Raw genomic sequence first — 15,304 nt, 5'->3', positions numbered from 1 at the left:
TGTTATTATTCTGAAATTTAAAATATGAGCAGAAAGCTGTATGATTCCCAGGAATGGTCTCCTTCACTGAGAAGATCAAGAAGCCAAACGAAGACTTGGCTTTATTAGCCAGAGGAGGATAACTGTAGGGTAACAGCAGCTTAAAGCATTTACTTTGTGTTTAGGCCTCCTGTCAATCACATTGACAATTTCCCAAAGCATGGAAACTCAATGGCCAAGGGCTTTAAAGATGTTGAAGTATTCCAAATATCTGCAATGATTACTAATGCAAACGAGGGGGAAGGGGTTGACAGCTAAGTCTTGCAGGCCAAGAGGCATTTCTTTCCTATCCCTCACATGTGGATAAAAAGTACCGTTAAGCCAGACTTTACTGGTTTTTAGGCTGATTACTGGGGCTCAGGCAGTTAGTGAACAGTCACATTACAATGAAGAAATCCTTCAGTACCCACAGAAGTGGATATGTGTCCTTGCATTTGGTTTGTTTTTGATTGAATTAAGATGGAAGAATCAAGTATTTACTGAAAAATGTAATCAACTAATAGCACTTAGATTGCACTCATGACCCCTAATAACTATGCCAAACAAATCTGTATTATGCTGGCTATCTTAAACTCTGGTAAATTAACCAGACAACAACATATACCTTTAAAATGCAAGTAAAATTACACAAACAGTAAACCTTGTTTGAGAAAATCTCATTCAGAATGAGAGATAGAGAAGGGTTGATCAGTGAGTGATTAAATAGGGGGGTTGAGGTATAAAGATGTGTGTGCATATGTACATGCATGTGGTTTTATTTCCTTTTCTTTATTTTTAATGTTTTTAATATTTTTTCTGCTAATTTGTGCGTGTGTTTGTACAGTAAAATCAATAGAGTACAATTAAAATCAGAAAGAGCACCAGTAATTCAAAACTACACAATACTTGAGTAAATACTCTTAGTTACTTTATACCTCTTCTGCCCGACTGCTTATTCAGCAGTTGTCTAAATTGAGGGTAAATCCATGCATTTATTCTTTCTAAACAATCCTTAAATATACACATTTACCTTTATTTATGCTCAGTGTAATTCATCTCATTTTCAGTTCTTAACAAAACATTAACCACAGCAGTAATACAAATATTAAAAAATGAATATTATCTGATCTTCACTTGATCTTTTTGTTGCTGCGTATAAATAGGGCTTATAAAGTTACGTTTCAATTAAGGTGTCACAGTCTGTCTCTATCCCTCCTTTCCAGCAATATCTTTTAATTCCCCAAACCATTGCCATTCTCCTTCCATCCACCAGATGCCCTCTGACTTTCATTTCTCCATCACCTGACTACCCCACCCATCTACACACCTGCATCTCATTCCCTCACGAGACTCTCATCACATATACTGGCCCAATTCCTTTCATTCCCTTCCAGATTATAAAAGTTGCCATGTGCCTTTTGCCTTTGCTCTCTAGGCTCCAAAATATGTGACCTGTATCACACACACAGATCTACAGAACAAAGTAGACTCATCTCAATTTCATGAATTTATTCTGGCCATGTCACACACACATGCTAATGTTACGGCCTGGTAGCCTTCATCAGAGCATGAAAATAGAAGGAGTTGTCTCTTTTTGGATTTGTTTGCCTCTTAGGAATGCCTTCCTCATTGTTGCCTGACAGACTGTTGCTATTAGTTTTATCTGTATTTTTCTTAATTAGCAAGTACCCACAATGAAATATAAGGTTTACATAAAGGAACATTTCAAATTGTTAGCAAGACTGAGTATGAAATGCAGAGAAACTAGTTCACGGATCACGCAGGAGAACTGGGAGTGTTTTTTATTGTTACTCTTTTGGCTCATAGATAGATTAGGCGTGTCTCATTTCTGTTCTATCAGGTTTTTAATGAGTCTGTCAGCATGTTTTTCAAGCCATTCCTGTGTAGCTTTGGCTTTATGCTTGGGCTCATTGGACGTTATCAAAGACAATTTTGTAGTACACTCTGTAGTGTGCCTGCCTCACGTTTGTTTAAAGAGGACATATTATCACATGTTTCAGTCTTCAGCCCTCCCTCTGGGCCTGGCTCCAGACGGGGGCCCCGAGCTTCCTCCGGGCAGGGTCTCTCCTTTCCTTTCCCTTTCTTTCATGAAGTCGTTTTTGAACCATTCTTAGTCTGGCCCCTCACTTGAGACCAATTTGCCTTGGGAGACCCTACCAGGAGCACTACGCTCCAGACAACACAGCTCTCAGGTTCATAGGGACACACAAACCTCTCCACCACGATAAGGTGATGGTTCCCAGAGAGGTTATTGGATCACTTACTGTAAATAAATTGACCTCTAAAGAATTGAGCAACAGTGTCATCCTGTGGCCATTTGGTGTAGTTGGCCAAAAGTACACATGTATAATGTACAATAGGAGAAAAAAGTAATTTTACATGTAGGTGTGTAAATATTCTTGCCATAAATCAATGCAGACAATATATTAAGAATGAGAGAACACTATCAGAACCAGACGTACGTGTTTTCCTGACATTAATGTTTCAGGCGTATAATCTGTAGTATTAATAAAATGCTTAATTTGAATGTTGCAATATTAATGCAAAACTCTACGTAAGGTAAAACACCTGTTATAGATATTGTTGTATTGTTATATGTATATGCGTTGATACAAGGAATCAAGTTTGATATAAAATTTTCTTCTACTGGAAATTTGTCACCTGGCTGCACGTTGTATCAGATGTTTTAATTAAATAAAATTAGCAATAGAACAATGTGAAATTATTTAGTAAGCGTAAGTTAGTATTATCAGCAATATGTACTATAATTATCAATATGCAACATTTGACTTTTAAATGTCAGTATCATTATTAAAGAGTGTTGGATGGAATGTGGCTCTTTAAAAACAAAGTACAGATATTATCTGACTCTTGTTTGACAGGTTGGCCCGACCTGCATTAGCAAGTAAACACAATGGAGGAGACGTTGAGCCGGACCGGCACCAGCTTTCTGTTGTTGCTGCCTAACACTGCATTTCAGCAGTGCATTAAATGTACTGTGTGGAAACTACCTGACTGTTGCTATTAGTTTTATCTATATTTTTCTTAATTAGCAAGTACCCACAATGAAATATAAGGTTTACATAAAGGAACGTTTCAAATTGTTTGTTATGTTTGTATGCTCACTCTTGTGCACTCTGTTTTAAAAAGCTTTACTGTCAGGAAGACTGAGTATGAAATGCAGAGAAACTAGTTCACTGATCACGCAGGAGAACTGGGAGTGTTTTGTATTGTTACTCTTTTGGCTCATAGATAGATTAGGCGTGTCTCATTTCTATTCTATCAAGTTTTTAATGAGTCTGTCGGTATGTTTGTTTGTATGCCATTCCTGTGTAGCTTTGGCTTTATGCTTGGGCTCATTGGACGTTATCAAAGACAATTTTGTAGTACACTCTGTAGTGTGCCTGCCTCACGTTTGTTTAAAGAGGACATATTATCACATGTTTCAGTCTTTTGCACATATTTGTGTGTCTGGAGTGCCTCCCAACCCACACACTGTTAAACAAGACAACCCATACAGTTGTTTGTGGGCTACATCGGCCAGAGAACATGGGATTCAACAAGCCATTCAGATTTAGCTCCCCTTCTTCTGTCACATGTAGGCTCATTAGAATATACAGCCCACCATTTCTAGAATTACCTTTGCAATTTCTATCGCAAGTCAATCAGAGCTTAAAGAGATAGGCGCTAAAGCAGAGCCTCGAAGACAAAGTATGAGGAAAAACAGTTCATGAGGAAGAACAAGTTAACATGGTGGAAATGTTGAACTGTCATCATCAGCAGACTAGTATAACTGATAAGATATACTAGATCTACAAATGGCTGACTTCAGAGTTTACCTCAGTTCACTTTATACACAATCATCATTAGATTAACTCATATTTATTCTCCATATCTAGGACATGGGCCCTTTTCCATCTGTTTGATGGAATTTTCATCCCCAAAGCACCACGTCCACCGGGTCCACGAGGTGACGAAATGAAACAATAGAAAGTTAGAAATGACTATTTCTTTTGTCCATGATGTGGGACATAATAACCAGCCTCAAAAATGAAGTACATATAGAAAAGCACAGCCAGGAGCTGCATGACACGTCACACATGTGCAAAATTTGCGCTAAGAGTTCATCAATTGTTGAGTTCCACATGAAAGCGAAGATGCGGATTTGCCTCACGACCAGAAGCAAATGTTCTAACGCCCTTTCGCTCACGTAGAATGAAAGTAAACGGGAGGTGAATGTTAATTGACATGAACATGTCAGTGTTTCAAAGTCAAGGTGGCAGCAAAAATAGCCAATGTAAATGTATGCAAATGTGGTGCTGGCTTGTTTCTTTGTTCAGCCAAAATAACAACTGGCAAGGGAAATAAAGTATGGATTAATCTTTTATATGTATCAGCACAAACCTCAGTCCTTTTGATCACATTTCATCTCAGTGGAATAATGCGGTCTCTTGAGTTTCTGACGTCATCAGGGTTATATTCTCAGACTTGACAAACCTCCTGATTAACTACATAAAACATAGGCTGAGTAGCTCTACCTATGACTAGTAAACTGATCCTAATGTGTGAAATTAGAAATAGTCCGACTTTTTGGGAAATATGCTTATTCACTTCCGGGCGGACAGTCAGATGAGAAGGTTAACAGCACTCTCGTTTGTCTAATGAATATGAAGCTGGAGTCTGCAGAGCATATCTTAGCTTGGCATAAAGGCTTGGAATTGTTTGTGGGCGACTTTAATTTTAATAACATGATCCGGTTTTTTTTTTTGTGTGTTTTCTGAAATGTTTTTGTTGTCCAATCAAACACAAAATACTTTCACTATGACCGATCTGATAGGTGTGGTGCAGACATAAAAGCCAGGCATTGTTCAAACCCTGCGTTTAGTTGTGCAGGTCTTTCCTGATCAGCTGTTTAAACAACTTGAGATCAACCTTGCCTAGACGCAGATATTAGCTTAACGACTCCGAAACATACATTTTCAATGGAAATAGAAATAGATAACCATGAGAAATGGGGAGTGGAGAGAACGTTAACCTTCCTGCAAGATCGAGGACTTGAAAAATGGAAAACGAAATTTGAAGGTTGGTTTTCTGGTTTGGTAAATTAAAATGATGGTTAGATTTCATGTTATGGCAGGCCTTATTAAGTTAGCTGTTGAGAGCTGCTTTAACAAAAAAAAGTGCTTCAGTGTTGTGCGGTACGGACTGCTATTAACGTTTCCTGTTTTACCCAGAGATCGATGGTCAGAAACTGCAGGAGCTCAAAGATGCTGATCTGAAGAACATGGGTATAGGGTGAGTGTCTCCCCTTTTTAAAACAAGTTGCAATGTCTAAAAATGATAACATCTTGAATAGAAGAAGTTGCGTACAAAGCAAATTGCTATGAAGCAGTAGCACTAATTAGGTGCAACAACATCTACCAGACAGATGTCACACTTCACTTCTCTAATCTACTCATTACCTACTCTGCTCTTCTGTATTTTACTTTCCCACCATTTTTAGTGAAGAAGAGGACCGTAAGGAAATCCTGTCCATTATCAGCGAGCTCTTATCGATCCGAAAACAACGAAAGGTAATATATCGTGTTTAAACCGTACATCACACTACATGTTCAGGGCTGGACAGATGAGGGAGACTAAACAGAAAGAAACTGAAGAGTTTGTAGAATAAACAGCCAAGGAGTGTGGAAGATACCAGTGTCAGTGAATGAACTACATAATCACAAAGCCAAGATTGTTTACTGCCTATTGTTGAGTCCATTGTCAGTCTACAGCAAAAGACGATGAGACGGCGAAGGCACGGAAAATTAAGATGAGGAAGATTGTAGTATGAAGAAATATGAGTTCACTCATCACGCATTTTTTACTGCTACTCTTTTGGTTCATAAACAAACTAGCTATGTCATTCTTTTGTTTCTTTTTTGTTTTACCAGGTGCTCAATGATCCTTTTGTCATTTTTTTAAGACATTCTTTTGTAGCTTTGGCTTCATGTTTGGGCTCATTGGGCCTCATGCAAGAACATTTTCTTATGCTTATCCTCTAGCTAGCTCGCAGAGCCCTCGGGAGAACTGGAGCAGGTTTCACTGGTACTCTTTTGGGTCATAATTGGACTGGGTTTTTGTTCTGTTTTCTGCCAGGTGTTTAATGATCCCATCCACGGACATGTGGAGCTACACCCTCTTCTCGTCAAAATCATCGACACACCTCAGTTCCAGAGACTACGATACATCAAGCAGCTTGGAGGGACCTACTTTGTTTACCCTGGAGCATCCCACAACCGCTTTGAACACTCGATTGGGTATGTCTGCGTGTTATCAGAGGATACAGTTTTGTATTTTTAGGTAATCTGTAAACCAAGACTGGTTTAAAGTACTTAATAAAATAAAAAAAACCACCTTAAGTTAACACATTTCACACCTTAGTCTCAGGATAATTCAAGTTCACACACCAGTTTGACAGCAGGATACTCATGTTGTTTTTATGTAATGAGTTATTTGTTGTCGTGTGCTGTGTGTGGTGATTAAGGGTGGCGCACGTAGCAGGAGAGCTTGCAAAAGCTCTTCAAGCACAGCAGCCAGAACTCGGGATCACTGCCAGAGACATCCTTTGTGTGCAGATTGCTGGTCTTTGCCATGACCTGGGTGAGTGATACACACCTGTTCACCATGACATCATTTTAAAAGGTAATTGCTGGGTGTGATCAAGAGTGATAATGAAAGTAAAACTATCCATAAATTGTCAAATAAAAGCTGGTGTTTTGTGTATAGTCATGGTATGGCAGGCATTAACAATGAAACCCTAATGAAGGCAAACCAAAGATGAAAATGTCTAAAGTAGGTTTCTCTTCTTAATAAAACTTCATTTCAGTGTTAAAATAATTCAAACTCAACAGTTCTTTTGCAGCAAATGCAATAATTAGTTTAATATATAATATGAAAAGCAGTCAAATCTTTCTGGAAATTATTTTGAAATTTGCGCTGCATTTGGATAAAAACGTTTGCTGTAGTTGCCATGACTACCAGTATGTTGTGTTAAAGAAAATAATGCTGAGAAATGTTGAAATGCATTAATAGCAAACAATAATAACAGCAAATGGGGGAGATTACACAATGTTGTATTTATTGTAAGAATATAATAACATGTACTTATTAAACTGGGGGCATTAGGAGTTGTTTTCATTGTTTTTCAAATAAAACAGACCTGATAAGATTTACTCAGAAATGGCTCACTTCACATTTTACCTCAGTTCATGTCACACACAACCATCATCAGGTTAACTTGTTTTTATTTCTCCATATCTAGGACATGGGCCCTTTTCCCATCTGTTTGATAATAAGTTCATCTCTCAAAAACGTCCATTGGACAATTGGAAGGTAAGAAACCGTCAGAGCCCCTGTTGTTGGTTTTATGACAGAGGCCTTGAACCAAGCAATGCTTTTGAAGCTAAACTGTTAATGGAAAAGGGATCAGATGTTATTTCTCTCTTTCACACTAACATCCTGTGGGTCACTCTTAATGAATGAGACGAGTGGGAGAGGTGAAGAGGTTAGACATACAGGGGGAGAAGGGCGAAGCACGCTATATGCACTACAAGGCACACGGTCGTTATGGAAGTTATGGCCACAGACTGGTAAAAGTGAGCGATAAGACACGCATTCAAATTCTGTGTATCCTGTCATGTTTTCAGCAAAGATAGGCTCTTTCTACTTGAGCAGTGAGTCATTGTTTTTTACTTTGAATTCTCACACTGATATATTCATGAATCTGTGTATCTCGCAGCATGAGAACGCTTCTCTGAAGATGTTTGATCACCTGGTGGAAACTAATGATCTGGAGTGGTTGATGAAGGCTTACGGCCTTGATCTGCCCAAGGATGTGAAGTTCATCAAAGAGATGATTGTAGGACCTTTTAAAACTGATAAAGACAAAGAAGTACCAAACCCTGGGGTAAGTGGCAGTCAGTCATGCCATTGTGAATTGTGTGATATCAGTATCATCATCATTGCTGCAGTAGCCAATGTCTAATGCCACTAATGTCTGTCATTTCCACAGGGGCCATATGAAGGACGTACAAAAGACAAGTTCTTCCTCTATGAAATCGTGGCCAACAAAACAAACGGCGTTGATGTGGACAAGTTTGACTACCTTGCCAGGTGGGACTTGTTCGGCAGCTACTGTAGAACAATTACAACGTAATAAGCACAGTTTCACATATTTCTTCACTCTGTCTCTTTTCAGGGACTGCTACTACTTGGGCATCCAGAACAACTTTGACTATCGGCGCTTCATAAAGTTTGCCAGAGTGTGTGAGGTGGACAACGGGAAGAAGCACATCTGCACTAGAGACAAGGTGATGAAGTTGTTAATCTTTTTTTGTCAGATATTAAACAGCAATCCCTTCATCTTATTAGTTGTGACTAAACTATAGGTAATACTCTCAACAGGAGATGGGCAATCTGTATGACATGTTCCACACAAGGAACTGTCTCCATAGAAGAGCCTGCCAGCACAAAGTGGGCAACATCATAGAGACTATGTGAGTAGCTACCCTTCCCACGATGGCCCTCTGACAACATTTAGCTTTGTCTGCTGTCTGATGTAATTGGTTTCATAATTCACTCTCTTGTATGGTGTGATAATATGTGAATATGTGATCATATGTTGGGTATGCTCATCCAGGATCGCAGAGGCCTTTCTGGAAGCAGACGAGCACATCCAGATTGAAGGCTCAGAAGGGAACATGTTCACTCTCTCCACAGCCATTGATGACATGGTGGCCTACACCAAGCTGACAGGTCTGCAGAAACCACTGTGTACCGTGAGCGTGTGTTGTAACGTTAGGACACAGGGAGGAGTGTGCAGGACACACAAACCATCGTTTAACAAATACTACATGTCCGTCTTTTAAAACATGCTGACTTGTCCAAACATGTCAGACTGCTGTCAGTATTATCACTCATGTTTTGTTTGTTTGTTTACATAAACAGTGAAAGAAGGCCTTTTAACAATTTTCTGAATTATCCTAAGGATTTTCAGTGCACTACTGAATAGGCGCCTGTTGCGTGCGCATGGGGCTTTTCTGACATGACTACTACAGATTACTTACTGATAAAAGCACTTTTAACATGTCTGAGGATTTTACAACAAAGGCCAATTAGTTTTTTAGTTTTTGAAACAGGAGGTCTTAAAAATCTACGTTTTAGTCTATATTTGCCAGCCGAACTAAATTGCTTACAGGATATTCAACCTTTAAACCGTTTTATTATAAGACATCTTTTGTTCCAAATACTTGTTTAAAGGCACAACATATATCCATGAATGTTTGATATGAGAGTTGCATGCTTGGTTTGTGATGTTTTGCCGATAACACTCGTTGACTTCTTGCTTCTTCACTGAATGTTTTTCAAGCGGGGGAGGGGGGTGAGAGCGAGGTTGCTGTACTTTACAAATACAATGTTTACGTCCTGCAAAAGTGGTACATAATGTCGCTGTTGAGAGCTAATCATCTATCAGTCATCCTGTTTTTATTAGCAAACCTCCTTTTTGTACAATAATAAGCGAACTCTTCATCATAACTTTTTTTATTTATGAATAAATATAAAATAATGAAAGATTATTTAAATGTTTTCTGAATCTGCTCTTTGGATTTAGAGAATTTGATTTTACAGGGTAAACATCGCCAGAAGAATAAAATGTCCAGACTGAGGTTGTAATATGTGTAAATAATAAAATTATTATGTTATAATTATAATTATAATTATAAATTATAAATGTTGTCATTAAGCTTTTTGGGCGTTATCTACGGAGTAATAATCATAGTCCAAAAGTATGTACATTTGCATAGTTTTAAGTCAAAACACAGTTTGTTCTATCTCACCTGTCTTCCACTCTGTTTCTCTGTTTCTCCTGTAGATCAAGTGTTTGAACAAATACTCAACTCTACCTCCACGAATGAGGAGGAGGCACGCGATATTCTAAAGAGGATCGTCGATCGAGACCACTACAGGTTTCTGGGTGAAACGAACCCTAAACGAAGAATAACCCAGGTGTGCAGTAATGTCTTTCTGTTCCTCTATTACATAACACTTCTGTTTGGCACGTTATACTGTATATTTCACTGTGTCTATGAGATGCTCCTTTTGTAATTGATGAGTGCACATTGCTTTTTTATATTGTCTCTGTCATCTTACATTGCCGGTGTGGGTATTGTGCCTGGATTTCACGTGGACCACAAAAGACTACCAGATACAATTCCTAGAAAGTCCTTCTCGCCCTTTCCTGACTATGCTCAGTTATACTATTATTAAAGGCAAAAAAAGACCAAAAAGTATTCTTCATGTCAAGTTCAACGCATAGGAATAAAACAAATATTTGTTTTGTTTTTACAATGGTTTTTTTCAAAGGTGCTCCCAGGTCCACAGTCGTGCAGCATATGTTTAAAAAATACTTTATTTTAATTTAAATGTTAGAAATAGATTACACAGTATCCACGAGCAGAAAAGCATCCTTGTGATGGAGCATTTGGTCCACGTGCAAAAATGCGGTCCCACGAGCACGGGCCGCACTTTAGCGCTGGCAACTGCTGATGTCTCCACTCCGCAGGGGCACCAATGCCTTCTTTTTGCAAAAGCTCTATTTTCTCCGTAAACAGTAAAAGATTTGTTTTGAGAATATGTTCTGAAGAATGTTTTGGAAGAGCTCCGTTGTGGGGTGAGAAAGATTTAGTTTGATTTGAAAGTGTGGACAGAGATGAAACCGAGAAACAAAGATGTGTTTTTTAAATTCAACTGCTTAATGTGGACACATGTGGGTGTTATCATGATGGAAGAAACCTCAACTCTCTTTTCACTCTCACTTCTCAACCTTTCTCCTACTTAAGAAATGAAACTTTGGAAAACGGAGTTGGCTGCATGCCCGCCCTGACGGGAAGGCTCCGGATGAGCTGACAGCAGCGGACTTTGAAATTGACGTGAGTTTTTTTGTCTTATTACTTTTACCTCACTTTTCTTAAAATCTTGGGTTTTGTTAGATGTTGACATCTCCAATGATTTCCTTGGGAATATGAAAACAGGCTTCTGTGTCACCCTTCTCTTTAAGATCGTTACTATGGACTATGGGATGAAAGAAAAGGACCCCATCGACTCTATGTATTTCTACAGCAAGAGAAACCCTACCAACGCATTCAAGATATCCAAAGACCAGGTCAGAACTAAAGCAATGACAACACAAATCTTAATCTTTCTTTTCACGAGTTTGTGTGTATTTCTTCGTAAGGCAACCTCTGTTATGTCATTATTATCAAATTTATGCTGCTATCATTTTTGTCAGAGGTCCAAGCTTCTCCCAACGACCTTTTCTGAGACGCTGATCAGAGTTTACAGCAAGAAGACTGATGGGCAAGTCTGGAGGCTGCCAGGAGGCACTTTGTCCAGTGGTGTATCAACAAAGACTTGCCAAGACCTCAGGTAATATTTAGATCCGGGATGTTAAACATAGGATCTGTCTGGAGGCCTGATAGCCGAGTAGTTAGGACGCGTACTACATGGGCGCAAATGCCCTGAGCAGCAAGTCCAGGGTTCAATTCCCAGCTGGCCGGACCGCTTGTATTCCTCTACTCTCTCTCCCAACATGTCCTGTCTCTCTACACTATCACTAAATGAAGGCAGAAAATGCTTTAAAAAATATCTTGAATGATTCATCGTTAATCAAAATGATTACAAATGAATTTTCAATCGACTAATTATTCCAGCTCCAGTGTAGTTTAGTGCTTCAGTAATGATGAATTGCATCTCTCACTCTGCACTGCTCTTCTTAATACTGATACACTTGTCTGTCTTTTTATGCAGGATGGAGACACAGCTACACCAGAATAACCAAAACCTAAACAAAATAAAAGTGAAACACTCCCTGACACTCATTGGGTCATTAGGGTTGAAGATGGTTAAGACGTTTGATCACGTGATGATGTTAATGAGCACAGTGTAGTACTGTACACAAGATTTGATATTAAATCAGGATGCATTATTGCATATTTGGGCCATATATGCAGCTTTTCAGAGCCCAGATTAATATTATACACATATCTTTGTTTAAGTTTGATCATTTTTATTCAGCTTTATTTTAGAGTCCTTGTTGAATATCATGTTGGTACCAAAAGCATGCTATTGTGTAATTCTGTTTTTAACAATCAATCATGGTTACTTAAAATGTCTTTGTCTGAAACTGAATATGTATACTGCAGTTTGTTTTATTCAACTTATTCACAGTCATTATGCTTCTGTGTGTGTTCTCTGTGTATTCCTTATGATGGGGTAAAGCACTGACCAACATGTGTACTGGAGTTAAAGGGAACATTTCATTTGTGGTTTAGGGATTTTAAATATGTAGAGGTGTTTGGTTTTGATGTCAACCGTGTGAATTAATGTGGTAATCTGATTAGATATTATTTTGACTTTGAGTGATGTTTGATTAAAGGTTGTTGTTTGGTGGTTGTTGTGGTTCCAACTTGAGAAGCCCTCACTTGGAAAGCACTTTGTATCTAATCTATGAATATGAAATAAGAATGATGATTACTATTACCATTATGATTACATTATATATCACAATTTCTCACTGTACTCATCTATATAGCTCAACTGGCTTTCTTTGATGTAGCCATCTGTATGAATGTGGTTAATTAAGACACACTTTGGGTATCGTTGTGTTATGGTCATAGCGTGAAAATATATTACATTCTTCAGTAAAGGGAAATCTAACAAAGGTTATTAGAAGCTTTCAAGTGTATTCCTATTGAGTTGGGTTGATAAAAGATTGTTCCTGCTCAATTTTAAATAAAACTCATATTCTCTTTATTGTGTCCTCGTGCATTAACTCACCCAACACCACATGAAATAATACGCTCAGCTGTGATGATGATGCATCTACTAAATTTGTCAACTATGGACTGTGTTGTCAAAGAAAAACCTTTTGTGAACAAACTGTTCAAATGTGTAGCCATGCATTTGGTGTTATTATTAGACCTGCAACAATTAACCAAAGTGTAGGTCATTTTTACAATTTCACTTATTATTTACTTAATATTTCACGTGTGTTCCATCAACTTGTCTATATTGCAAGGCCATCTCTGCTACAGGGTTGTATATGACGCTTATTGTAGGATTTGGCAATATGTAAGTACCATGCGACGTTATAAATCTGTCTGCCATATTGTTCATACATGAGAGCTCTCCATTTGATTGTGAATGGTAGAAATATACCATCACTGCTTTCTAGATTTACCCCAGGTGTTTAATTCACCAGATATATCGAAACAGACATTCCCATCTGATTATTTTATCGATAAACTATTTTTCTAATTAAGTTTCTAGAAAATGTATTATATCACAATATAAAATTACATACCATGAAGAGTTTGCCCATATTGCAAATCCCTACTATTGCATTTCCTTTCAACTGGATGTTTCTCCCTTTTTTCTCTTTTCAAGACATTTCTGTTTCTGTTCTATCATTACTTTGTGTGCGTGTGTTTTTATTATAGTGGCATATACTTGGTGTAATACTTACAAGTGGCTGATTTTCCGTTGCGTCCCGGAACATGTGTGTTTAAATGATCTATCCGTCCATACTTTGTCGCAATAGATCTACACATAGGAATAAACTGTTTTAAAAACGCCGGCACTGCATGTCCTACATCGTCGTCACTGAACGTAATCCGGGGTTTTGGCGTTAACACTCTGGCTTCATTCGCAGCACTATATTTGGCTCCACCCTCTTAGTACAACGCAAATAGGAGAGATTTGCGTCAAGTTATGTATTAGCAGCAAACAATATACCGGAAGTACGGTGTTTTATTTGTGAAATAAAACCATATAATATGTTCCCATGTTCAATAGAGTTGAGGTTTGCGTTTACTGAAGCTGATCAACAACTTAAGTAAACATTCCAAAATTACACATAACATAATTTAACATAAAATGTTACAATTTAACAAAAATATGAGAACATGACATAATAATTAATTGATAGAAAACATAACTATTTTGATCATCTGTTGTTTTACATGCAAAACGGCCAAACATTTTAAGGTTCCAGCTTCTCAAACGACAGGATTTCCTTTTAACAACTTTTCTAATCTTTGTTTATTTTTAATAATTTTGACGTTACATTACAGGTCATTTAGCAGACGCTCTTATCCAGAGCGACTTACAGTGAAATAACTACAGGGACAGTCTCTCTGGAGCAACTTGGGGTTAAGTACCTTGCTCAAGGGCACAATGGTGGCAGCCCTGGTATTGAGCTCTCAACCATCTGGTGTTGTATTAGGAAGCTGTGCCACTAGACCACTAGGCCAACACCACCCCGTGTTTGGACTGTTAGTTGGACAGCACAAAAATTGTGACATGTTAGGTAATTGTGACAGCATTTTCTTTTTACTTTACAAACCAAACAATTGATCAATTAATGCAGAAAATAATCAGAACATTAACCCGTAATGAAAATAATCATTAGTTACAGATACTAACGTAGGTAAAAATGAGCTCCATGAACTCAATCAATTTACTACAGTAAAGTTCTGCTTTTATATGAATGTATGATTAATAATAACCTGATGACTTGTAGCGTAATAGAATAACAGAGGGGACATTTGTATGCATTGAGTAGCATACACTTACTTTGAATTATGTATAGTTTCCCCAGTATACGTGCATACTTTTACTTAAGTAAAATATTTAATGCAGTAGCCTACTTTTACTAGTAATATATTACTTTTAAACTTTTAAAAATGTAATGTATTATTATTATTATTATTATTATTATTATTATTACTTTTAGTATGGTATTAATACTTTTACTTAAGTAACATATTTAATGTAGTAGCCTACTTTTACTAGTAATATATTACTTTTAAACTTTTAAAAATGTAATGTATTATTATTATTATTATTACTTTTAGTATGGTATTAATACTTTTACTTAAGGAAAATACCTGAATATGTCCTCCACCACTGTATGTATGCCATACAAGTATTATGTGTAATTTAATAAAAGTTAGCTGTCGAAAGATGTCAAAAAGTTTTGATCATGGCTTCATTTGAATTTTGTTTTTTTATTATTAAAATATATATTATTATTTAATATAATAAAAGTTAGGAAGCAGAGTCAAAAAGCTTCGAACAGGGTTTCAATGGACCTTTTATTTTGAAAACAGTCACCGGAAACGCTCTCTGTGTTTCAGATAAACTTGATACCCGGTGTAGAAACAAA

The 15,304-nt window shown here is 37.5% G+C and overlaps 1 protein-coding gene across 1 annotated transcript; it reads left to right on the top strand.

The window, feature by feature from the left end:
* The first annotated feature begins 4,860 nt into the window (after window positions 1-4,860).
* LOC115010993 (deoxynucleoside triphosphate triphosphohydrolase SAMHD1-like) lies at window positions 4,861-11,913 on the top strand. Its single transcript, XM_029435919.1, is given in 17 exon segments — window positions 4,861-4,876; window positions 5,274-5,334; window positions 5,543-5,612; window positions 6,178-6,338; window positions 6,566-6,681; window positions 7,343-7,413; window positions 7,820-7,972; window positions 8,093-8,193; window positions 8,279-8,390; window positions 8,485-8,576; window positions 8,720-8,835; window positions 9,953-10,086; window positions 10,920-11,009; window positions 11,138-11,242; window positions 11,369-11,435; window positions 11,438-11,505; window positions 11,887-11,913. Coding segments are annotated over 17 exon segments (1,560 nt in total).
* Window positions 11,914-15,304: the final 3,391 nt, after the last annotated feature.

The sequence above is a fragment of the Cottoperca gobio genome, chromosome 7 (assembly GCF_900634415.1).
Source record: "Cottoperca gobio chromosome 7, fCotGob3.1, whole genome shotgun sequence".
Classification (NCBI taxonomy): Eukaryota; Metazoa; Chordata; class Actinopteri; order Perciformes; family Bovichtidae; genus Cottoperca; species Cottoperca gobio.
Note: the sequence above shows the minus strand (reverse complement) of the source record. Positions and strands in the feature narration are given on the sequence as shown.